Source organism: Cimex lectularius, unplaced genomic scaffold, assembly GCF_000648675.2.
Source record: "Cimex lectularius strain Harlan isolate CLEC.00 unplaced genomic scaffold, Clec_2.1 scaffold362, whole genome shotgun sequence".
In the NCBI taxonomy this organism is placed as follows: Eukaryota; Metazoa; Arthropoda; class Insecta; order Hemiptera; family Cimicidae; genus Cimex; species Cimex lectularius.
The window spans coordinates 156624-183701 of NW_019392914.1; the positions used below are offsets into that span (position 1 = coordinate 156624).

Here is a 27078-nt window from a genome sequence, read left to right on the forward strand (position 1 = left end):
AAATCAGTGAAATTACTTTTCCCACTTCACCAGAATAATAATACCGTTATCTTGTTAACGATGTTGTTTTTAGCAAACTAGAACTAGATAAGTAATATTTTATAAAGCGCAATGCTTCAATTCCCTGAACAATAACACTCCTTTCGTTTGCATCACTGGTTACATCACTCAAACAGTAAGGAACTGGTAAAACCTGCTGCAGAAGGATAGAATCAATGCTAAAAAGCAAAAAAGTGCAGGCCTTCATGTTCCACGAAAAAGATAGAAGCAGTGGTCGCGAGATGATGTCCGCAAGGAGGAATACACTCGCCCTGCTATATACAATGTGTACAAGTATGCAATAAATCAACCGTGTTTCCTCCACAAATCGGAACAGCGCACACAAATAGTAGGTAGCTACCGTGCTCAAGCACAATTCTCATATCGAGTGGGATTCCTACACGACCTATACATCGAGCGAACGAGTGACTCCTATCAATTAGGTGGGACACATCGGGCAACCTTTCTCTTCACGCCGGACACGCACGAGCGCTTTGGCCAAAAGTGTCAACCTGGCATGGCCTATTCTTAATTGGGTGAGGGTGGCCCTTCCAAGAGCCAAATCCTCCCAGGGCCACCTATCGATATCGTGCTTTGATATGTGAGAGCTTCTGTCAATTACTTATTACGTTGTTTATTCATAAGAGTATTTTTAAAAACGTTAATTTTCCAAACTATATTTTTAATTATAAAATTGATAAAATGAATTTGTGACTTTTATGTCAAGCTAGGCTTATAAACATCTTTTTTTTCTGGTGGGGATTTTTCATTCATTACTGCGTAGAGCTAATGTGAGTAATAATAGATCTTTACATAAAGAAACATAAAATTGCGTCTGAATCTAGCAAATCTAGAAAGTACACAGATCATATGACACATGATGTACTTCAAACTTTTGTACATGGGACTTATTGTTCTACTCTATTCCGTATGGAACATTTTGTATGCGGGTGTGAACCGGAAGTGGAATGTGTCAAGAACGGTCCAAAAGAAAAATGTTTACTCGCGTTTAATAAAAGCAGGTCGGTGTCAGACGTCCTGACACTTGAGACCTGACTCGACCCGACACGTCTGGAGGAAATTAGCCACTTTAAAATAGGAAAGAAAAAGAAAAATACTTCTGGAGACATTCTCATTGTGCCCGATAGTCAGAACTTTCTCAGCTTGTGAGAAACAAAAATAAAAGTTAATAAATCTTTTTCAATTTTAACAAACCAAACACGAGTTCATATAGTGTAAAAAAGTGCTAATGCAAATTGTCCGACTGAACATGCAAATTTTACATCAAACTAAGCTTGGAAACCAAGTGTGAAATAAATATTTACCCCTCATTTGTTTCTTCACCTGATTGATTCATGATTCTTCAAAGAAAATATTTTGAAATTATAAACAAACTCTACAGTGTTTCATTTGGAGTGAACCAAATTTGTAACTTTGTAATTTTTTCACTTCTGTTTTATTCATTTATTTGGAAAATGTTTTGTAAGGTTTAGACAATTGTGGTTTCTATTTACTTTATATTTGTTTTAATTCAGTTAATTATTTGCCCACTTTAAATATAAAACAAGCAAAAATGTTGAAACAACAGCTACCTACCTATCTATTTGAAGTCAGGTATGGCCAAAGTGGTTAGAGCAGCAGCGTATTGAGCCAAAAGGTCGTGGGTTCGAATTCCGCTCGAGACACTACTTTTCATTTCAACCAAGAACTTCGATCAAAAGAAAAACTAATTAAAATTGATACGGTCAGTTATGACTATTAAAATCATGTTTGGATTTATATAATTTATATTTTGTTAAATACGTTTTACTATCTTTGTTTTTCCTGTTCTTTTATATATCATTTAGATAAGAAAATAATATGAAGACTCGTATTAAATGAGACTATATATATGAAAATTTTAAAAAAATACTCTGCCAGTAATGTAAATTTTTTAATTTGTTAAATTCACACCACTTTAGCTATCATGACCTCGATCCACTCGGACACCAACTTCCCATCTCAACCTCACCTTTTGAATTTGAAATGAAAAATAGCAAAATGGAGGGAAAATTAGTGTCGGAGTGGATCGAGGTCACGATAGCTTAAGTGGGGTAGAGCAGCGGCGTATCAAGCCGAAGATCGTGGGTTCGAATCCCGCTCGTGCCGTTGACTTTTTTTATCTCAACTAAAAACCTTAATTAATTGTAATATATTAATTGGTCAAGCGGACCATGAAATTAGTGAATTTAATGATTTATAATGAAGTATACTTCACGAAAGCTCTCCGTGGCCATTTCATTTGTCGTCGAGAATCCAATCAGATTACACGACATTTGAAAATTGGCAAAAAGGAGAGAAAATTCGAGAGGTGAGGTTGAGATGGGAAGGAAGTTAGTGTCTGAACGGATCGAAGTCACAATAGCTCAAGTGGTAGAGCAGCGGCGTCTCAAGCCGAAGATCGTGGGTTCGAATCCAGCTCGTGCCATTGACTTTTTTATCAAAACTAAAAACCTTAATTAATTGTAATTTTTTAATTCGATTTTTTTTCAGAACCACAAGATGACCGTTTTTTGACTGAGAAATTTTGCGAAACGGGCACCTCTCTGTTCAAGAGATTCATCAGCTCCAGGAAGTTCGAAGTGTCCAAATTTCTGAACTCACTGCTCGAGGAAGACTAAAAGATTCAATCAGAATGGACTGATCGCTTTTCGCCCCGTAAGAGGACCAGAATCAACCAGAACACACGTAGTTGCACGGCTTGCATTTGCTCGAGAACACAGCCATTGTTCTTTGGACGATTGGTCTGCTGGACCTTTTGCAGATGAGTGTAGATTTGCTCTATTGTCTTTAGATGGGCATGATAGAGTGTGGAGAAAGCGAAATGAAAGGTACGAAGCCTGTAAGTTTTCCCAGTGTCAACCTTTTCAACGTAGCTCAGCGACGGGAATTTCAATGGAGTCGCACAGAGTTGGTTGTTGTTCGTGGTGGGTCTTTGACGGCCACTCGCTATGTGGATGCAATTTTGGAACATCATGCGTTGCCTATCCTCGATAAAATCAGCGACAATCCTATTCTAATGCACGATAATGCTCGTCCACATGTCACTCGCATAGTACAAACCTTCAACAGTATAACATCAGGGTCTTAGCCCGGGCGATCCGTTTCCAGACTTGAAAACCGATCGAACATTTATGGGATAACCTCAAACGACAAATAAGAGCACGTCCATCACTTCTTGATACACTTCACGATATTAAAAGGACTCTTCGTGAAGAATAGGCTAACGTCCAGAAAAGAGTCATTTCCAGACTGGTAGAAAGTATGCCGAAGGTGTCTTCAAGGGGTCATTAAAGCAAGAGGAGGAAATACGCGATATCAAAATTTTAATTAAAAATTTAAACCAAAATTCAAATAAATTTTATTTGTCCGTCTTTTTCCTTTTTTTTATTTTTTTTTTATTTTTTCCCTTAGCAATTTTTTTTAACAAAGACTCACTTATTAAACATTAAAAAACGTGAAACTGATTAATATATAAAAATATATACAAACTAAGTTATATTACATGTGGGTGGAATTTTTTTCCTGTCAGTGTATGAAAAGTAACAAAAAAAATAGTCAGCCAGTAATGTAACTTTTTTTTTAGTTTGATTTTTTTTGCAGAACTTTACTACTTTCAATTTGGTGATAACAATGAGATGGAAATCTAGACTAATTAAAACAAGAGTGGAGAAAATACCAAATAGCAGTTCTAAAATGTTCTCTCCAAAATGTTGTATGTTTAATTAATGCTTGTGTCAGTATCATTTTCTCTACCTAAGAGGTCTCACGACCATCGACTCTTTGGTCGGCAGTAGTGATCTAGGGAAATTGTCGGGATGCAAGTTTTTGAATGTATTGATAGTGGTTGGGAGGGTTTTGTGAAATTACAAAATGGAGTATCAAGGATTTTCCGTAATTCGTAGTATTAAAGATTGGGCAGTTTGTAAGCGGCGGATGTTGAAAGGTTTAGCTGAACCCCACACTTCCAGTCCGTATGTCCATATCGTCTTAACTAAAGTGTAAAGTAGCCTTTTATTTTTTGGGAGTTAAATGAAAGCTTTTGTCAAGAAGTCATGCACGAGCCCTATATCGAGTCTTAACTTGACGTTTCAGTCGTGTGTGATGATTCCACCGTGGAATTTCTACGTCAAGGTGGACCGAGGTACCGCACTTTGTCCGCAGTTGTGAGGGTGAATATTATTTGACTGGAAGGGAGATCCTTTTAGAGATTCATTTTAAAGCATACTTTAAAAAGCTTAAATAAATTTTCATTGAAACAAAAAGTAGACAATTTTGTGCTGGAAAAATTGAGCGTGCCCTCCCATCATCGACACCAGTTTTTTTTTTTAATGCAAATTATTTTGGCCTTCCAGAAGCGCAATCCAGAAAGGTGGGTATGCCGCTGGAAGCTAATTTAATGGAGAACTTTTGAAGGAATTTGCAAAGCTGCAGGAGTTTGTAGTTATTAACAGTTACCAATCCAAAATTTTTAAACAAATTTCAAATTTCAACATTGTTCTTTCTGAATTTTTCGTACAAACTTTTTTCATCAATTCTCCAATGTAAAGAGGTTTTCTTACAACAAATTTAACGTTCTTTCAGATGGCACAAACCAGATTTTTATTTAGTCAGTAATTCTTAAGTTATAAGCAATTCAGTGGACCTAAGTCGAAAAATTTTAAAAAACCCTGAAAGTAGTTCTTTATCGCTGAGATTTGGACAGAGGTTTATAGGAAGTTTTTTGTTACATAAGGTCAGCAAAAATACTTGAAATTTTCGACACTTATCGCCAGTCACCCTGTATATTTTTCTATTTACTATCATCAATACGGTTTCATTAAAATAGACGTATGTATATTTGCCTATATTATTACTTTATCTCATAAATGAACGAAAAAAATATATTTTTATTTCACTATGATATTTCGAAGAAATCTTTTATTTATTTTTTCGTACTTTTCATTTGTACATTATGTCATTTGTTCGCAAGATTAATATTTTTAAGATTTTCTTAAAATGTTAAAATTTTTGGGGGTTAATATTTTCAAAACTTTAAAAAAATTTAGACAAGGTAAATTTTATCAAACAAAATAGGTCTACTATCAATTTTTATAAACTTATTCAACTGTATTTACGACTTTTACGTCAACCTAGGCTCGTGAACAATATGCTGGAACAAATTTATTTTTAGATGATAGAAAATATTTCAAAATTGTAAAATCACTCAACAACATTTATAGATAAACTGTCTTACAAATTAGTAATTTTATAACTTTGTTAATGTATTTCTTCGCAATATTGCACTTAATGAGTTGTTTATTTTTAAAGGGTTTTAACTGTTATCAACCATTATTCAACCTATTCAATCAACATTTTACAAAACTTTACAAAATTGAAAAATAAATGTTAATCCCATCAGTTAATCCTGCGTTGAAAACAAAATCAATTTTATATTAAAATGTCGCTTTTTTTTAATACAAAACCGCTGATTTGAGTTTGCTACCGTCACGCCAAGCTTAGCTCATAAATTAACGAAGAAAACAATTATTGTCCACTATGATTCATCATAGAAACCAATTTTTATTTCATTTGTACTTCTTACAATTCTACTTTCATCCGATTCTGATCATTTGTTCGTAAGATTGCACTAAAAACGTATTGTTTTTGGAGGTGTTTCAAAAGTTGTACTAGTTTAAGACAGTTTTATAATTCTTAATAAACCACAAAAAGATTTATTTTTGTTTTATGAAACTTTTAAATTATATTTACGGCACTCTCAACACGACACGCAAGAATGGCACAATTTCACAGAAGACAAACACTTTGAGCCCTGAAGATGATCTCAATAAAGATCGAAACGTTGGCACGATAAAGAAAATGTTTTTCTGAAACCTACATCACACCAGATCGCATCTCACGATTTCGGAATAATTATATTTACGGCTTTCACGTTGTGCTAAGCCCATACACATGTTGGGCTTTTTAATTTTAGACTCGCTCTACAAATTTACACTTCTAAAACATCTTTTACAAATTTGTAATTTTGTTACTTCTGTTATTTTTTTGCAAATTCGCTCTTATGGACACATTCAGAAAGATTGAGACATAAATTTTAGACTACGTTCGATCCGATCATGATTTTTCGTGGAAAATATTTTAAAATCATAAACTCGTAATACAATTGCACTTTTTAAACATCTTTACGAGTTTGTAATTTTTCTATTTCTGTTATTTCTTTGTAAATTCGCACTTATAGATAAATTCACAAAGATTGAGCCATAAATTTTAGACCACGTTCGGTTTGATCATGATTCTTCGTAGAAAATATTTTAAAATCATAAACTCGCAATACAACTTTGCACTTTTTAAATATCTTTACAAGTCTTTACAATTTTATTACTTCTGTTATTTCTTTGCAAATTCGCACTTATAGATAAATTCAGAAAGATTGAGACATAAATTTTAGACCAGGTTTTAGACATATATAACATATTAGACATATTATATAGATATATATAACAACATAAAGTTTTAGACCAAAAAAATAGAACTGTTATCAAATTTTATAGACTTATTTACGACTTTTTCGTCTACCCAAGCTTATAAGGAACGTTATAAAATGTTATTCACTTTCAGATGAGTCTTCTCGTGGAAAATATCCATAATTATAAACTCGCTTTACAAATTCGCATTTGAAGTGAATCAATTTTGCAAAATTTATAGTTTCATATTTACTATAGTCGTTTTTTGTCGTTGGTTTTGATTGCATTTAAAAATTATTTCTTATGCTTTTCTAGAAGTACTCATAAGGATTTTCTTTTAAAGTGAATAATAATTTTTTATTATTTGTTATTTACAACTACAAATATTGTTTAGGGATGTATTAAGTGCATATTTTGAAATGCTGAGTGTCGTTTCAATTGTAAGATAAGTTGCCGAATGAAAACACTTATTCACACTGAAACATTAATTTCACTGATTTATGATCAAATTTAGAAAATAACAACATAAAAGAAACAATATTTAATACAAAATTAAGAGCAAAATTACTGGCTCCCTTATGGCATTATCAACAGATTTTATCATTTATAACAGCGATTTTTTTTTCTTATTTCACAAACTGTAAAATGCCGAGAAAAAAATTATCTCTGCGGTCATGGAACCAAAACGATAATCAACATACATGTACAAATGCATGCCTTTGACATTTTACCTTATTTTTAATAAATCCAGGCATGCCGTACCGAATTGAACACACTTGGGGAAAAACTTCGCGATTTATTTTGACCGACCTGGCACGTCCAGCGGTGGCGCGGTGGTGAACAGTGTTGGCTCGGGGCGAACCACCCCCGGTTATATACGTCGGAAGGGGTTGGGAACCGCGATCATGCGCCGCCACGCGGGCCAGTTTCATTCATCCTTCCACGGTCGTGTTCATTCATCGCTACCCTGTGGGATCCATGGGCTGGAACCACTTCAAAGACCTTTTTTCCGCCTTCCCAAAATTATTCGCAATAAAACAATATTAAAAATTCATTTTTTTCTCCAATTTTCATTAAATATTAAAAATAATTATTGGAAGTGTATCTCAAAAGTTTCTTTTACTTTCATTTTGTCAGACTTTTTGTAGCCCTCTCTTTTATTTTTATCCTTGTTTATCGTGACCTTCTCTTAAGGACTTCATTTTGTCCTAAGAACCTGTTAACGTTTTGTATGCCATCCTCTAGATGTATGTATGGAACGGTGGTAATCCCAGTGACACTTCTATTGCTAAAGTTGAACAAATATGTATTGCTTTCAAATCTCAGTTAAATAATAAAAAGTCCAATGCATTTCAATAATTCTGGCATGTTTTGTCCATTTTGTACAGAAAACGCTTATAAGCACTTTTACAGTTTTGGAGGACCTTTTCCGTTAATGTGCCTCCGCCCCATTCGACCGCTAACAACATAAGGAAATCATAAATACTGAAACATTTTATTTTAGGTAATTCGTGTAATAGTAATTAAGAGTATAAATTGGTAATAAAGGAAATCACATTTCAGTCCCTGGGGGCCAAAATGTAACTATTTCACTAAGACTTCGAAAACATCCACACTTCTTGCCGTACATGATTGGTGCCACATAAATTCGCATAGGTACGAGTCAAATAAACGTCGGCGGGTACCCCGCTGTCATTTGTTCCTCGCCTTTCCTTTTCCCCGTACACTTTCAATGGACTGAGTATGTGCATGGGTGGTCGGGTCGGCAAAAGTGAGAGAGTGGTTCACTGTCATATAGCGGAAACTAGGATCCTGGGATAATGTTTCATATGCCTTCCAGTGATCGGAGATGATGGCAGACCCAGATCCGATCACGAATTATGAGCCTGAGAGTAGCGACTGATAATGGTAATGGTGACTAGAAAACTTTCTCTCGTTTCGCGGCAAATGCCACCAAAAACCCACTGTGGTAAGATTCTGCCGGCGCGAAAACAGCGATTCATCAATTTCCACAGTGCAATTGGGGCCACCAATGCGAGAATGTCTGCACAAAATAGAGTTCGCACAGACTTCGTGCATAAAGTTGCACCAATCGACGAACGTGTTATGCTTTGTACTTAACTCTCTTTCACAAAATTTAACGCTTACCATTTCGTATGCCCAAACGTATATGGACAGCACGATGGTCGAATATGGCAGTCTTGTACCAGTTAAATAAATGTTACTTCTTAACGCCATTTCCGCCTTGAATTTGGTTTGTAGCACCTCCACTTGTCACGAGATCCTGTCAAATGGAGTCTCGCGTCGTGTCGTCCTGTACATCGCATAGCTAATGGAAGAACTCCCTTTCCTGAAGGAAACGAACTGCCGTTTCCTTGGTTTTGACGGCGTCGTAATGTGTGAGAAAGTGCATTTTTATTTAACACCGAACTATACACCTTGACTCAAAACCTGATAAGAAAGGTAGGATAAGAGCCAAAGCTCAGAGACCTGACCTGTGTCTCGATCTCTATCACCGAGCGCGGTCGAGTGAGGCGGAGGCACAATAACGGAAAAGGTCCGTTTTGGAGAAAAAACATCCTATTGGTAGGCAGACAACAGATTAAAGAACTTGGCATCACCTACTGTAACAACTGCACCTCAATAATTAATAAGGCTAATCAAATTTTAAGTTTCATACTAACTTTTATCATTTTTTATCAAGTTATTCTTAATTATACATATATATATATAGGGTGGGCAGATATTATACAACTAACCTAATTGAAGGTCGATGGGTACTCGATATTTCGTCTTCTCGCGTCACACATTCACGCTAATAAATACTCTCAACTCAAACTCGGCACACAAGCAATTGTAAAGATTACCAGTGTTATTACAAATTAGATAAGATGGTTGATTTAGAAATGAAAGGACATCAGCAAACAAGGCTCAAATTGGATCGTATATTTCTTCATAGATTGATTGGTTTGTTTATATAAGCGCAATTCTGCAGATATATGTATTCATACACGTATATAAAAAATTTGTAACACTTGGGTTTTGGTTAACTTAACTTTAGGTTAACTGATAGGCTAACTAAGGCAAAAACTAATCTAATTGAGGGTCAATGGAGCGCTGAATATTTTGCCAGCAAACCTCTCATACTGCACATCCACGTAAATAAATACATGCACTCTCAATATTACTATTAGTACACCTTTTCTGGCCTTATATATATGCAGGGTGGGTGACCAAGACCTGAGGGGTAAAATGCCTGGGTAGACTCGTACCCCATCCCTAGAAGGTCCGGGACTTGGTCAGCTCATGTGTCCTGCATAAATCTTTTGGACTTGCTCACAAACCCCAAGATTTTGGACCATTTTATCTCGAGGAGTGATTTGGTGATGTCCGCTCCTTCAACAATTTCAAATCTCAACCTAGCATAACTACCACACTCTGCAAGGTAGTGCCTTGCCGTTTCTTCTTTTATTTCACAAAAACGGTGCACAAATTCTGGTAGAATGCCCATTATGGAGAGGTGTCTTCTCAGTGGGCAGTGGCCAGTCAGAATACTTATCAGCCTCCTAATTCCCTTCCTTGAGATAGAGAAGAACCATTTCGATTCTGCTGGTTTGACCACCTTAACAACCTCTTTCGATTGCCTGTGTCTGGGGGATAAATTCCACTCCTTAAGGAATTGTTTCATGCCCCAGTTATTAATACTCTATTCCACTGTGTTCATGTGTGAGGTAATATCGGTTGTGGCCTGATTATATGGAATAAATGGGGAGTCGAAATGAGAAGTTGGTGGTATGGGTGATCGAAGTCACGGTAGCTCAAGTGGTTAGAGCAGTCGCGTATTGAGTTGAAAGGTCTTGGGTTTGAATCCCCAGTTTTTAATTTCGAAAAAATTGTGTATAATTATTATTGAGTTAAGGTTTCATACATAGAGCTATGAAAAATTTAAAGGCGCAGATGGAATCTGTACTCTTTAAGGCTATTACTCATCAAATTTTAGAATACTGTTCAGTTGCTTGGTCACCACATCAGAAAATACTAAGTAATTTCATAGAAAATGTATAGTGACAAATTATTCGCACTCTCTGTTTAAAAATTACTAGAACCTACATGGATCACCATACAAACTTATGAAATCCGTAGAACTGCAACCACTAAACACAAAATAATGATCTGGTATTTTCTTACAAATTCTTAAATATATGACCATCTGTTCACAAATAATTATTTTGTTAAATTTCCATGTTCCACTGTGTAATACCAGACACAAAAAATATTACCCATAGGAGTTCAATTTAGCTAAATATCAAGCTTTAAAGAGGGTCTAGGGATGTGACCATGCATTAACAACTGAAATAAATTGGTGTGTTCAGTTTACAAAAATAAACATTATAGATTTAAAATATTTCAGTTTTTAACATTCCTTCTCACTTCCTTTATACTTGTTTATATTTTTGTTGTTTAATTGAATTTTTTCATTCCGCCTCACTTCTTTTACATTTTTATACACACTGTATTGACACAACACTTACAATATTATATTTATGTTTGTTATTATGAATATGTCCATATATTTTATTACTGTTATATGAATACTATTATTTATGTTTCAATTATTCATTCAAATTGGAGCGTCTCGGCACAACGGTGGTTCTGGAGGGTACTAAAAGGTGGATGAGGCAGCTAAGGCTGGGACATTCCAACCTGCAGACTTCACCACTGAAATCTGGCCCTCTGATGCTAAGAATGCAATAAAAATATTGATTAAAAAGATGGTGGCAGCATCAATGCGCTGGATCGACAGAGAATCTCTCACATCAAGAGCACTGTTAATAGGTGGCCCTCGAGGATATGACTTGTAGAAAAAGGGTCGTCCTCACCTGATTGAGAATAAGTCATTCGAGGTTGACACACAGACACTTAATTTTGGATCAAAAACCATGTATGTATATGGCATGCAGAGAAATTTGCTTGATGTGTCCCACCTAATTGAAAGGTGCAATTGCTTGGCTCCATAAAGAATGCCACCCGATTGAGAATTATCCTTAACCACAGCAGCGAGTATTCTCTGTTCCGATTCTTGGAGGAAACGGGATTGTTCTATTATATGTAGTAATAACGTTGTATATACCTAGCCTGTGTTGAGAGTGAATGTATTTATTGGCGTGAATGTGTGATGTGAGAGGGTCGTTGGTGGAATATCAAGTACCCCCTCAACCCTCAATTAGGTTAGTTGTACAACATGGTAAAGGAGGAATATCAAGTACTCCACCACTCTAATTGAATGAATGATACGTAATTAGAAGTGAATATATTTAAATATGAACAGAAGTATGAAAGGGTTTGGAATTGCATGTGTTGAATGTTGAATTGACCTAGCTGTTGATGAAACCCCTCCCCCTCCCAAGACAAAACTCGGTGGCTGGACAGATAGGTCTTAGGTCTGCTCCAGACTGCCAACACCCGGGGTGGGTGATTCTCAAGACTGCCGACAGTTTACTGTAAACAGCAAAAGCTGGAATTGCCAATGGCCTAAGAGAAGTGATTTAGCATTTGAATGCATGTACATACAAGTGTGGATTTGAGCCTATATAAATCCAAATTTGCATCATTCATTATTACTATTATGTATAGTTTAATCCTTACAAAAGTTGTAACTAGGTATTTACCTGCATAAATAAATCATTCATAACTTTATATGAATTATAAAGTATAAACTTACCAGTAAAGAAGTAAGGTTTCACAATTGTTTCTACATTGACAAAAAAATTGTTGAAAATCCACAATTTTTGTAGTATCGCAATTTTCAGTGTTACACATATACAGACATAAACATTCAAATGTATACATATGACACAAAAAGCAATTGAGTTAATTTCATTGTTTCCCAATAGAGGGTGGATGGTTCTATGTTCACTTTGGATTGATGTACTAATGACATATAATTTGAGGAAATGCTTTGAATAATGTAAATCCTCTAATTATGTCGAAAATCAACATATGGTTATATCAACCTTCATGTTTACACATATAACATAAACAAGAGTATTTAACATGATTTATTTGCACTGCTCATGTTAGTTCAATGTTTTTTTTCTTTTTTAAACACAGCCAGTTCATCCAGTACTGTGAACAACCCATAAACAATGATTTTCCACAGTACAGTTGATATTGTTATTGTTTTAACTGTACTGAAATTATTTTACTCATTTCTATGTTAAAACATAAAATAAAGACAAATAATAATAACTAAAAATAAAGACAAAACAAGTTATGTAATATAATTTTGTTTTGCATTATTTCATTTCACAATCTAATCAACTAGCAAATCACCAGAAAATTCTGTTGTAAAAAAACACAAATGGACTGTTAATGCATATTTTTTTAATCCTTCATACCGTGACTGAAATGTTAGTAGATTACACCTTATCTCAATTCTAAATTGAAATTCTGTTTGTATTTCATCAGTTGGTTTATTTAAAAATAAACAAAATTTGAATATTACATACAAATACATACTGTACTGAAAAAACAGTGAGGAAAAGCCGACCAGATGGTTGATACAAACTGCAGGTTCATCATGTCACAGGCTACAAGGAGAGAGTTTCATTGTATTTCTGTGGTGTATTTTGTACAAATAGATAATTGTGGAAAACAGAACAAAAAATTGCTTTCATTACATCAATTTGGATTTATATCAGCTCAAATCTGCACATGTACATACATGTAAACATGTGCAAGTCCCGCTTTTCTATTTACGGTGAACTGCCAGCAGACGTGAGAATCATCCACCCCAGGGGCAGACCTCAGTCTTATCCATCCAGCCACCAAAGTTGGGCTCCGGGAGGGAGAGGGGTGCTGTCATTTGTCATTCAGCACTCAACCCATGTAGAGGTAGCATTAAGGTAAAGGTACCTTAAGTCATACAGGAGGGCATAATGTTATCAACCTATTGGATGCTGTGGGTCACGTCACTTTACAAACCCTTGACAGGGGCTTTTTCTCATTTTGCAAAGTACTGATATTAACTCTAACACTAGCTTCTGTTGGATGAATATTTTAATGGGTAGTACTACCAAATTGTTCTTCCCAAATGAGTATTCTGACTCACATCTAAGATACTTCTAAGTCAACTGTTTTGGGACAACCTATTAAAGAAATTCATCGTTTTTGATAATAGTTACTGTTATAATCAATTTTTTCCACCAATACTGTTAACTAGATTCTTTATATAATAGATCATTTTATACTTGTGTACATATATCCTGTGTTTTGTTCAAGTACGATCAGTGCGAGTTTAAAATGTAGTGTACTATTTATACATGTATATAATTTCAATAACAATTTACTCCATATAATATATATTTTACACTTCATCAATGATATGGAAATTAATGTATGTGGCATACTTTGTATGGAGCATATAAAATAACATTTTAAAAACCCTAACCCTACTTAAACTTTCCTAACCCAACCAAACCTAACCTAACATGTTGCAATTTTTTCCTACGTTTGATGCTGTGTTTACTCAAAGCTTATTCTACTTTTTTCATTTCATTTTATTTTATTTTTTTAGGAAGGTTTGCCGCAACAGCAAAGGTCATATCAACCCCGGGACCTTTACCTAACAGTATGTCAATGCCTTAACTGTTGCAGCCAACAACACCCTTGCTAATTCTATTCATTTATCAAAAATGAATTTATGTACTTACATTTTTTTAAAGTAATATATGTATTTTTCATCACAACAAGTCCCTTACCCCACTTCTTTAGCTGATCATGATGTGCCCAGGATGGGCCTTCGGGCAAGAGATCTAGTTTTACTTTTTTTAAACAATTTATATTATACACATATTATATGCTAGATAGATCTTTGGTCGCACCTATTTAAACAAAACAATAATTCTTTATTTTAATAATAAATAAATAAATACTAACATTATGTAAACAATTTTTTTTAAGACAATACCAAAATCTCCTAAAACTATTGAATAAGTTTAAAAATTGTGACCCATTTCATGATAGTCTGTGAGTTTTCAGAAGAAAAATCTATAATTGTGTTAAAAGCTAAGGGGGAATGTCTTATTATTTTCACTTATTTATTTTTACTTTAAATTTCAAACTTTGATTTGTAATTTTATATTATTTATTTTGTATTTTATTGTCTTGTTTATATGTATTTAGCCATGATCAGGTTTTACCAGATTTTTCAACTCAGCCAAGACCTTAGATAAAAAGAATAATTAATTTGAATTTTATCAAATATTCATGAACATAACCTAACCATTCCTAACCTTACCCTACCTAACCAAACACAATCTAACCTAATGCATGACTGCTAGCTGGTAAGACAAAATCCATGATGTGAAAATGCTCATACAAAAGCAATTTGTGTATTTACCCCCAAAATGACAATGCTAACTTTTTTACCCAATAATAGAATATGTATAAGTCACTTGGTTAAGAACAAACCTTACCTGATGATAGAATGCTTCACATGATGGCATTAAGTATCTTTTAATACTTTCATTGCGGAGGAGATAAATTGACTTCCTCTCACCTACCCATTGTTATGGAGGTCTCACTGTCCGAGAATGTCTTTTCTTATAAGTTGCCGTAGATAGCATTGTATTTGTTTTCTCATACGGTTCCATTCACCCGGCCTTCGGTTTGAATGTACCTTAGGCTGCTAGCTGTATTTCATCATCTTAATTTGAATATGTTTCATTTGTTTTCCTTTTTTTTTCGCCATCATTTGGAAGTAAGCTTAATTTTATTATTTTAAAAATAGATATTAGTAATATTTCTATCTACAAACAATGTAAAAGTAAAAGAGATAAATCAAAATTACTTGGATTTTTTTTTGTTCTTATAACAACTTTTCTTAAAAGCATAATAGCATCAATTTTATACTTTTTCTTTTAGACTAATTTTTATTTTGTATGATTTGTTATGTTATTTCAGTTGTTTTTGTTCACAATTTAAAAAATAATAATGTATCCTTCAATAGTTGAGGATATGTTCTTGGCGTTTCTAGATTTAAACTTAGCATTCGCCTGAATTTGGTAATTTTTTAATTGTAAATATTTTTTATTTACAAACAACCGATAAAAATACTAGTAAACATTGGTAGTGAGGAAGCGATATTTGTTTATTGTAATTTTTCTTTTATGATGCCTTGTAAAATTTTAGAAATAGTTATGTACCAGGCTCTCTCACTCTCTCTCTCTCTCTCACTCACTCTCTCTCTCTCTCTCTCTCTCTCACACACACACACACACTCTCTCTCTCTCTCTCTCCCCCACATACTATTATCAAAAAAATTAAAATCATAAAAATTAAACTCTAACTGAAGAAACGAGAGGGCAGGTGACCTCTACCCTGCGTAGATCACGTCATACCGGCTCAATGTTGCGCAACGTTGAGTTTGACGGGACTCCAAAGATGCAGAAAATATTAATCGGCAACACCCAGATTCACTGCGACAATGAATCGGATCTGCCCAAACGCATCCGAGACGCAAGTGCGATTCACCACGGACGCAGGTTGATTTAAACACCAGTGTGTAGTATTTAGTGACCGTTAGTTAATTTAGAGATCGTGAGATGCGGTCTGGTATAACGTAGACTCAGAAAAGCATTTTCTTTGTGGTGCCAACGTTTAGAACTTTATTTATTTCATCTTCAGGGCCTGGGATTTACATACATTGTTTAAATTATACAAATACATGTAAGATGTAAAAATGAATATCGAAATTTTAGATTTATTCAAAGTATTTGTACTCACTCAAAGTGAGTGTTTTCTGTGTAGATGTGTCACTGTTGCGTGTCGTATTGCGAATGTTACTAAGTTAGATTTTTTTTTGCTCTAAGATGATCTCAGGTCGAAACGTTGCACCACAAAGAAAATGCTTTTCTGAATCTACGTTATACCAGACCGCATCTCACGATCTCTAAATAATCATTTTTTTTGTGCATGTGTTTCATTTTGAAGTAGTGGGGAAGGAAGTAAGGATAGATATTCATTTTTCTATGAGGAGTCAGCTGTTTTGAGGTGAAAGAGCCGATAATGGGGAAAATGGTAATGGTTTGTCTTTCGGGCTTAGTTATCTTTTCAAGAATATTATAGACGGGATTATTAGCAAAAAAAGTATAAATTGTTGGGGATTTAGACTTTATAGAATTGTTTGATGTGTGGAATGTAAAGATTGTTTTATATGTTGTATTATATGTTATGTGTGTTATATGTATGTTATTTATATTGAATTAATGATATTAGCTGCTGCTGAGTTTCTGTGATGATGCTGTGTTTATCTTTATTGATGTAAACCATTTCTAAAAAGTTGCGTTTATGTTTGTTTTGTTCTGTGTTTAATATTTGTGGATTTATGGATTAATTGAAAGATATTAATTGGTCAAGCGGACCACGAAAGCTAGTGTATTTATGGATTGTTGAAATCGAAATTGTGTTGGTGTTCAAAATGGTGGGAAGCGAGTGCTGTAGGATTTTGTTTGGATTTTTTGCAATCATTGATATGTTGTTTTACCCTCTTATCCAGGTATTGGGGATGAAAGACCGATGTAAGTTGCCGGACAATTTATACTACTGATTTTGCAAATTACATCAGATTTATTTATTACAGGTGTGGGATCTTTAATTTTGGAAAAAAGGGTGTGAGTAATTTTATAATTTTTGAAGGCTTTTTTAAAGTTATCAGAAGAAAGAAATGTGTTTAATTTGTGGGATAGGCCGTGAACGAATGGAATGGATATGTTTGTTGGTTGGTTTGTGTTTGATAGAATTTATGTAGTGTTGATAATGATAGTGGATAATAACACCACTTCCCTCCATTTTGAATACCAACACAATTTCGACTTCAACAATCCAAAAATATAAACAGAGAACAAAACAAACATAAATGTAACGTTTTAGAAATGGTTGATTACACATTTAAACTCAGTCGCAGCTACGCTAACATCAAATCGATATCAATAACACACAAATTATAAAATACAAAATATAAAACAACCATTACACCCACACATCAAACAATTTCTACATAGTCTAAATCAGTATAAATTTATCCTTCCTTTCCCTAATAATTCCGTCTCTAATAATCCTGAAAGGATAACTATGCCCGTATGACAAACTATTACCCTTTGTCCTATCGTCGGCCCCTTTCACCTCAAAGAAGCCGACTCCTCATACAAAAATTAATTTCTATCCCTACTTCCTTCCCCACCTCTTTAAAATCAAACACATATAAACAAAAAAATTTATATTTTACTAAAACTCTCAACACGACACACAACAATGACACATCTACACAGAAAACCCACACTTTGATTGAGTATAAATACTTTGAATAAACATAAAAATTCTATATTGCGTACATCATTGCCTCATTTGCACATCTTACATGCATTTTTACAATCCAAACGATGTTTGTAAATCCCAGGATGATGATGTCAATAAAGATCGAAACGTTGGCACGATAAAGAAAATGTTTTTCTAAACCTACCTCACACAAGACGGTATCTCACGATCTCCAAATAATAATTAAACACTAGTGTGGATTAGGCTTAAAATTAAGAAAGGCTTAATTTTACTGTATAACTTTGAACAACTTCAGTTTAAACTTTTAGTGGCCGCTTATTACCCAGTTAAGTTATTAAAGTTTAAGTGATTTAATTTCCTTTTGGCCTGAGGGCGTGTCGACCAACCTTCCTGTCCAATTAGAAAAACGGTAATTGATTTCTGAGAACTCACGATTATTAGACAATTTGATTCGCTTATTAAGTACTGAAAACTGTTTTAAGGTTAAATGTTATAAAAGTCTTTTTCTTAGTACCACCAAAGAGAAAACGACCAGCGATATGTTTAAATGTTAGCTCCTACTTTATACCAAAACATGATTATAGAAATAGACACTTTTACCAACTTTCAAAAGAAAAAATGTTGAATATCTGCTGGAATTATCATAACGTTGTTCAATACAATTAAGAATTTTCGACTACGTTTCGGACTGTTTAGTACAATTTCATCTTTAGGATAACCTACTGAAGTATTGAACTATGTTTACAGGACACCCTCTATATAGTCAAATATTAAAATGTATTAATTATTTATTCTAATTATGTAACTATCAGTTATTAATCATTTCATATATATTTTGCACCTGTTATCAATATTGTATATTAATTTTAGTTGTTTATAGCATATTTATTAATTGTGGAGGATTATTGTAGAATGAAATTCTAGTAACATTATTTCAATTAATTATTCTTTTTATCAAGGTCTTGGTTGAAATTAAAAAGTTAGTGTCACGAGTGGGATTCGAACCCACGACCTTCGGCTAAATAAGCCGCTGCTCTACCACTTGAATCGTGACTTCGATCCACTCCGACAACAAATCTCCGGCGTATTTAGCTCATCTCAACCTACCTTTAGAATTTTCCCCCTTTTTGCAATTTTTCAAATGTCGTGGAATCAGGATTCGAAATTGGGTTGTGATGGGGGGGTTGATATTAGTGTATAAAGGTAGGTAAAGGTAGGTAGGGTAAATTTAGTGTAGACGGGTATATTCATTGTACTGTATAACATAACTGGTTGGAGGTTATATTTATTTAACAGCGGAGTTCTCCTGAGATGTTCAAGATACCCGTACAACGGACAGATATTTGAGTTCCTTCACCGTAAATTGACTATTGACTATTACACGGCCACCTCCAAACTCCATTGAAGGGAACACGAACTGGGGCATTGTGCGCATCCCCTGTTCTCGGTAGACTATTCGGCGCTTTCTATCATTGTACAGACACTCATCAGTAAACAAACAGCTTTCCAATTGGTGGTGTTATTGTTCTCTTCTAGGCGCTCGCTGCACCACATTCTGGTTATGGATGGTCGGCATGGGCGGCAGGTGCCTTATCAGAGGTACTCGAGGATTAGGGTACCAGATACTGTCTGCATAGACAGAGGAGGGTGCATAACCATCTGTACGGGGTTAACAATCCAGCCAGCCCCTTTTACACTGGGGAATGGATTCGTATTGGTACGTGGTGACGCCCCTGTCGGGAACTTAGAGAAGAGGCTTCTTCTACCTGTGTCCTTCGCACGAAACTTGCGTATGACCACCGTTATACACCCGGCCTCACGGGATACGGCGGATCGGACGGCAGCTTATATGCGTTGAGGACGCTATGATTATGCTGAAAAGTCCCTCGAATGCGTGAGTAGTGGCGGATGGGAACGGGTAGTGAATCGGTTGCTCCTACTCGAGTATGCTTTGCACGTAGGTGTGGCTAAAAAGGCTAAGCTCGATTTGAGGTTTTTATCGTAGGCGGTACTCCTCTAAGGGGTGGTTAGCCATTCCATTTTAAACAAAACCTCGGCCGGAGCGGATCCGGTAGTTTCTACGCTAGAGAAGCCCCAATTCTCTGGGAGATAGAGTGGCCTTCTCTATCTAGGGAGTGCGCGCATACGGTCTGATGCTTAATGCAGACCCGACCACTCGGAATGGGCAAGCGGGGAGCGATGTTGTCTCGGACCTTCGGGGCTGAGCTGCCTCTACACCAATGCTGCGACAGTAACACCATTTTGTCGTATGTGGAGGTGCGTCAGCTTTCGTCTTGAGCATCAAAACGTCCGATAAGGCCGAATAGGCTAGGTTCAGACGTTAAAGATCCTCATTGTCCTTTTTAGGACGACCGAATACGGGAAAGCATGCACCACATTCTCTTGAAATCTTGGTGGCTGGCTGTTGCTGTAGGTTGCCTCAAAGGGGCAGACGATGTGAGGCCAACTTCCCAACGATTACGAATAGTTTATGTTGATAAAGGCCTTGCCGAAACATCTTATACTTTATTTAGGATCTGGCGGGCACTACGGAAAGGGTTCCGTCTTGCAGCAAAGATAATGTCCTCCCTTAGCGTTGTACTACGCTGAAGTCCACTACCAGGCCTCCTATTGGCACTTCCAGTCTCAAGGTATCTAAAGCCCGGGAGATCACGTTCTGAGAAATGCCGACTGCCTCTGCGATATCCTCTTGCCGGTGACCTCGATGACTCATTCACACAATAATATTGCTTCTGGTTTATGATGATCTCTTTCCACGGATACAGAGAATACAACTGGATTAAGAAGGAGAAAAGGTGTTTTTTTGTATTTATTTACAAAATGAGTAATCTTCTTGTTTACTTTTCTTAAGTAATTCCGTTATTAAAAATGAGGAATAACATTTGTTTGTTTTTGGTTTGTATTTTCTATTTTGTTTTATCCAATTAACAAGAATATAACAGTTAAATTAATTAAACTTAATAGAATAAGAGTAAATTACAAATATCCCTACTCATTTTTGAGCAGTTTATTAAATTTGTTTTGTGACGCTTGAAATTTTAAAAATTAGACCGTTCGTATCTATGAGTAATAACGAAATGATCAAAAAGTGCATTCTTCCGAAAAAAGGTCAGCCGTCATGAGGAACGCCAAATGAGCCACCATTAATCACTTCGGGGGCCGGACATCGCCAAAAAATTTATCATCGTTATTTCTTCACAATGACCCATTTCCTTGAGAAATAAATGATTTCTTCAGACAGAATAAATGCAACTGTGGTAGAAAAAGGATGTGTGTTGTTAAATCGTCGCCGTCCTTGGTGACTCGCGTCCTCGGATGTCGATAGGGAACCGGTAAAAACTTATATCTGGAACATCCTGCCCAACTAGCCGCTCTTTTATTTAACAACAATGCATTGTAGAAAAGTGGAACAATAAATAATACAAAATAACAATACATCTTACATTAATATATATAATATTTATTAGTCATAATTGACCGTATTAATTATACTTTTTATCTAAGGCGGTTTCCCAACGTGGGACCTCCGGGGGCAATTTGTGTTTTTTAGAGGGGCAATTTTGAAAATAACTCGTTTAGATTTTTAGATAACTATTGCGGATTCAAATTCGTCATTTTGTTGAAAAATCATCGAATATTGTAGTTTCTGTTCGTCTTAAAATATCTGAATTTATTTGTCGGACCTCGGGTTATTCCGATCCTCAAGCATTTCGTGCTTTTCCCGCAATAATTATTGTTGGTATCATATTTTCACGACGTTTTAAGAAAGCCATTTATGTTTTAGTGGTCAATTGACCAAGTTACATCTTTCAATTAATTATTCTTTGTATGTAAGGACTTGGTTGAAATAAAAAAGTCAATGTCACGAGCGGGATTCGAACACACGACCTTCGGCTAAATAAGCCGGAGAGTTGGTGTCCGAAAGGATCGAAGTCACGGTAGCTCAAGTGGTAGAGCAGCGGCGTATTTAGCCGAAGGTCGTGGGTTCGAATCCCGCTCGTGACACTGGTTTTTTTATCTCAACCAAGACCTTACATACAAAGTATAATTAATTTTAAGTAAGACTTAACGTCATCCCTGCGTCATTTAAATTAATGTTTGTTCAAATTTTAATTCATAAATATTTTATTATAGTGACAAATAAATGGTATTTATATTATATAGTCAAGTTATTTTAATTTAGTTTTTAAAGGTCCTAATTCTAGATTAATGTCGAACGAATGTTTTTTTAATAATTGAGCAAATTTAGCACTAATATTAATATGTGGATAGAAACGAGCTATTCGCGTTTTTATGACAAAAAACTCCTCGCGGAAAATTTTTCTCAGTTTTTACCCAAACAAAAAAACAAAGTAGGTAAGTTCCAGATATAAGTACTGATAGCAATTGATTTCTAATTAAGATTATTTGTAAAAAAAAGTTCCTCCTTCCAAAGATGTGTGATATGACATGGGTTCTTAAATTTGAGGAAATAGTGAGAAAAGTGAAAAATTCTATTAAAACTTGTGTTTACCATCACTCTATCTTACTTTCTTTATACACATTAAAATCGTATAGGTCCCTCTCTCTCACACATAATTCAGCCAAATCTTCTTTAATATTATAGAGAGATAATGTGATAAAAATAAATTTGCGGTTGAATGTCGACAATGAGTAATTCACAGAAAGATAATATGTAGCAAATATTTGATCTAAAAAAATGTAATTACTAATAACTAAAAAAAAGACTACTGTTGGTTTTTATAGATTAACATTTTTATTTGATTAACAAAGAAACAAAAAATTTAATAGTCGGCTAAAATTATTGCACAACTCACCAGTTTTGCTGTGATCTGACGCAATCTTATAGAAATTCTGATCTGGAAATCTAACAGCTTTTTGAAGGTGTACACAATGGAAATTATTTTCATAAATGTAATAAGGTAGTGGATCCCAGCGCATTAAGGAAGGACAGAAATATCGTCATTGCACGGTGGAACCCTTTCCATAGTGCCCGTCACATCTTAAAAGGACTACAAGGACTTCATCAACGTTGGTCTCGTGTCCTATGCCCCTTTGCGACGACCTACACCAACAGCCCGCCACCAGCAACTCAGTAGAATATGGTGCAGCGAGCGCCAAGAAGAGAACACCAATTGGTATGCTGTAATGTTTGCTGATGAGTCGCGTTGCTGTCTGTATAGTGATAGCAGGCGCCGAAGAGTCCACAGTGAACAGGGAATGCGTACCTGTTCGGGATCACTTTAGTGCAGTTTGGAGGAGGCGGTGTAATGGTGTGGGTAGGTGTTGAACACTGAAGGAAGAACTAGACTCCATACTGTTGAAGGCAACCTCACCGCATTACGTTATGTTGAAGAAATTGTCGAGGAATATATCCTTCAAACCAGGGATCTCATAGGCAGGAATTTTCGATTTCTGGATGACAATGCCAGACCTCGTAAGAGGCAGAGTTGTCCTCAATGTTTAGAAAACCTGGGAATTTCGCATCTGCCCCTTCTCCCATTGTCTCCAGACCTCAATCCCATGCGTTGCAGAAAAGGCTTTCCGAACACCATTCGCAACCAGTTAACCTGCAACAAATGAGTGCAGCGTTGCAACGTTTATGGAGTGTCATTCCTTATGAAATTAACAACTTTATTAACACAGAGTTTTATTTCCAGAGAGTTTTGAGCTAAAAGGGGGCATTATACAAGATATTACATTTTATATATATATACAATAAACAAAATTATGGAATTAATACCTTTTATTTTGTAATTTTTCAAAATCCGTTAATTAAATTTTCTTTCAATAAAAACGTAATAATTTGTAATAAATGTTAATGCAATTTTTAATAAAAATACAATAAAAATGGTAGGAAAAATAAATAGCCTAAAATCAGCAATAACCCTATTCATTTTTGAGCAGTTTCATTAACACCATTAACAAAAGAAAAACATAAAATGTAATTCCCTATTTTTCATGGTCCGCTTGACCAATTAATAACATTAATTAAGGTTTTTAAGTTGAGATAAAAATTTGTCGCCGACAATCCAATCCGATTACACGGCATTTGAAAAATGGCAAAAAGGAGGAAAAATTCAAAAGGTGGGGGTTGAGATGGGAAGTTGGTGCCCGAGGGGTCGAAGTGGCGAAAGCTCAAGTGGTAGAGTAGCGGCGTATCGAGCCGAAGGTCGTGGGTTCGAATCTCGCTCGTCACACTGACTTTTTATCTCAACTTAAAAACCTTAATTAATTGAATAAAATGTAATTTCAATCGATTAATTATTCTTTCTATGTAAGGCCTTGATTGAGATAAAAAAAGTCTGTCACGAGCGCGATTCGAACTTTCGATTTTTACCTCAACCAAGACCTTAGAAAGAATAATTAATTGATTGAAAGAAGTAACTTGGTCAATTGACTTCGAAACCGTAAATGGATAAAATGTAATAATCTGACCATTATAAGATTTTCGAGGTTTACCCTAAATAGGAAAAGAGATAGTAATGTACTTATAATTAGTTGGTGACGCTGTGAAAATTGTTGCACAATTCGCCACATTTGGTATGACATAACGTATTTGTATCACAATAATAGGAGCAATATATTGAAGATACGTGATAGAAGAATAATCTAAATTGTACAATCGCTGTGTATTTGTCGTAAAACCAGATAAACGAGATTATGGGACCTTTTTTTTATTAAGATGCCGTTTAACAGCTTCAATGCTATAGATGTAGATGACATGTCTAGGTCGGCCCATATCAGGATAACCGGAATGTTTCGAAATGTACCGGGTAGGCGGGGGGAGTTGTAATTTCCGATTTCCTAGAATCCGCGAGCGGTGATTCAGGTCGGAGGGCTTTTTCCCGGAAAACGCGGTCCGTCCCGAGAGGGGGCGGCGGTAAAACCATTGATCCACCTCAGGCGGAGTGCGGATTGAAAGGGGGCCGACTTTTTCAGGCAGGGTAGTAGGACGGGTCAGCTGTGCGTCGGTGCGCAAGCCGAGTCGTGCCCACCAACCGTGTGCCCATTGGCAGTTGGTGAGACAGTCACTAGTCACTAGTCAGGCTCTCGCTCCCACCGGCCGACCACGTACGTGTCTCTCTCCCGACCCACGGCATACAACAAACGGATAACAATTCTAATCCGACAAGAAAAACCCGCGGAAAACCATTACAAGATCATTTTTATGAATTGTAATGGTCCTAGGTTTCTCCACTCTTATACTGAAGATATTGTGAACCGATCAATTTGCATTTGTTACATGAGAGAGGATTCTTTCGTACCACTTTTACTTTGTGGACGGCCTTTCAAGTTTTTCTCATTTGGCTATAGAGAACGTTGAAATGTACTAAAGAACGCTTTTTTTTAGTTATAAATCCTTTTTGTTTTCACCCCTTTATATTTCTTTTAATTTAAAGAAAAGACTTTTTTTAAAGTTTTTATTTTTCAATTTTCTCCAAGAGAAATACGCCTGTGATCGTTCGTTATACGGAGAAGTGTGAAGTGTTCAAATTTTGTGATTTTTGTTGTGTTCTTTTTGTTTCTTTTAAATATTTTATTTTAAAACACCGTACTAAAACAAATCTACCAAAGAAAAGTAAGTAAAACTATATTTTTTTTTAATAAATATATTTCACATACCATCGCTCCCATTTCTCTTTCCGAGAAAAAAAGCATAAAATAACAAAAAGAAAACAAATATACAAGACAAGAATAAATATAACATGGATTGTAAAACCAAAAGTAGGTTAAAGAGTATACGAACTCTGACTCAGAAGAGAAATGAGAGTGAAACAAGGTTACTCAGACCAACTACACCATTGTTAACCATTTATTTTTTTTAAATATCAATATTTTATATAATGCAATATTTATATAGTTAATATAAGTATGTATAAAATGTTATTTTAGAAAGATTAATTTGTCTTTTTTAATTTTTTTTGTTTTTACTTGTCAAGATGAAATATAAATATTATAATAATAATTTTTTTTTTTGGTTTTGCTAAAAAAAATTTCTTGTTTTTTCAAAGTAAATTCATTACTTATTTTAAAATTTATTTTGGCGTTTCGGGAATGGAAACACATCATCAGATTCTACATTTTCAAAAGACATAACAGGATATTTTACATTTCATTAATTATAAAGCTTACTTTATATTAAAAAATGTTCCTTTTTAAAATGAAAAAGGTGAACAATTAAAAAATATAAGTTAAATTTTTTAATTGATGAACCAATATCCTTTGTCATAATTGTCTTGTACGTCCCAATAAATGTTCATTAAATAAGTATTGAATTTACTTTTAAAAACCCACATGAAATTTTTTTAAAGAAAAACCAAAAGTTAATTATTTATTAATTATTAAAGTGTGTAAGATTGTCATACCTTTTAAAATACAATATTATATTATAATTAATAAAAATAACAATATTATATTTATGGGTGTAAATTCCTGAAACGTCCAAAGTAAACAGTAATAAAAAAAAAAGTTTTTATTTTATTATGTAAAAATAACCACATGGAAATGTCTGATATTAACCAACAAATTTGAATAAGACGGATTAGTCTTAATAAAATAATTACATGTTTAAAAATAAAACAAATTTAAAATATTTATATATTATATGTTTTTTAACATATCAATATTTTATTTTAAAATATTTATGTACATAATTAGAATAATTAATTATTAGCTTGCCCCAATGGCGTATATATTTATATAATTCATTTTTTTTAACATTCAATTACACGTGGAAAACAAAAATAAAATATTAAGGAAAATACAGAAACATGTTTCAAATGGTGTGATACTTTTTTTTTAAATAACCATTCGAATCATAATTGTTCTTTTAATAATCCCACTAGTTTGAATTTTGTTTGTTTTAACAGTTTGTATTTGTTTATAGCATTTGTTGCACGTTTTTTTCTTTATGTCTTAGTAATGGCTATTGTGTGAAAACTTGTCTAAATGTTTTTTTTTTAATCTCACACTGTTAAATATAGAAGAGAATTTTTTGTTTGTCAGTTAAACAAAAGGAAAACAATTATAATGCAGTACTAGACAATGTGTGACTTGAAGATTGATTATATCAGTTCAATCTGAATTAAGACGCTGGATATTTTTTTAAATAATCTAATCCAGATTATTTATTGGTAAAATGACATATTACGGTAAATAAGAAAGAAAATACATC

At 34.6% G+C, this 27078-nt stretch overlaps 2 protein-coding genes across 2 annotated transcripts in view; one reads left to right on the forward strand and one right to left on the reverse strand.

The window, feature by feature from the left end:
* Positions 1-7347, reverse strand: part of LOC106672040 (metabotropic glutamate receptor 3-like) — a 134311-nt gene extending 126964 nt beyond the window's left edge. The window contains exon 1 of the mRNA XM_024229290.1: positions 7274-7347. Within this exon, the coding sequence (XP_024085058.1) occupies positions 7274-7297 (24 nt within the window). The 5' untranslated portion in view covers positions 7298-7347. The remainder of the gene's footprint in view (positions 1-7273) is intronic.
* Positions 7348-24911: 17564 nt separating this feature from the next.
* LOC106672039 (inositol hexakisphosphate kinase 1) overlaps positions 24912-27078 on the forward strand; it is an 82598-nt gene continuing 80431 nt past the window's right edge. The window contains exon 1 of the mRNA XM_014403131.2: positions 24912-25482. The gene's annotated coding sequence lies outside the window, so the exon portion shown is untranslated. The remainder of the gene's footprint in view (positions 25483-27078) is intronic.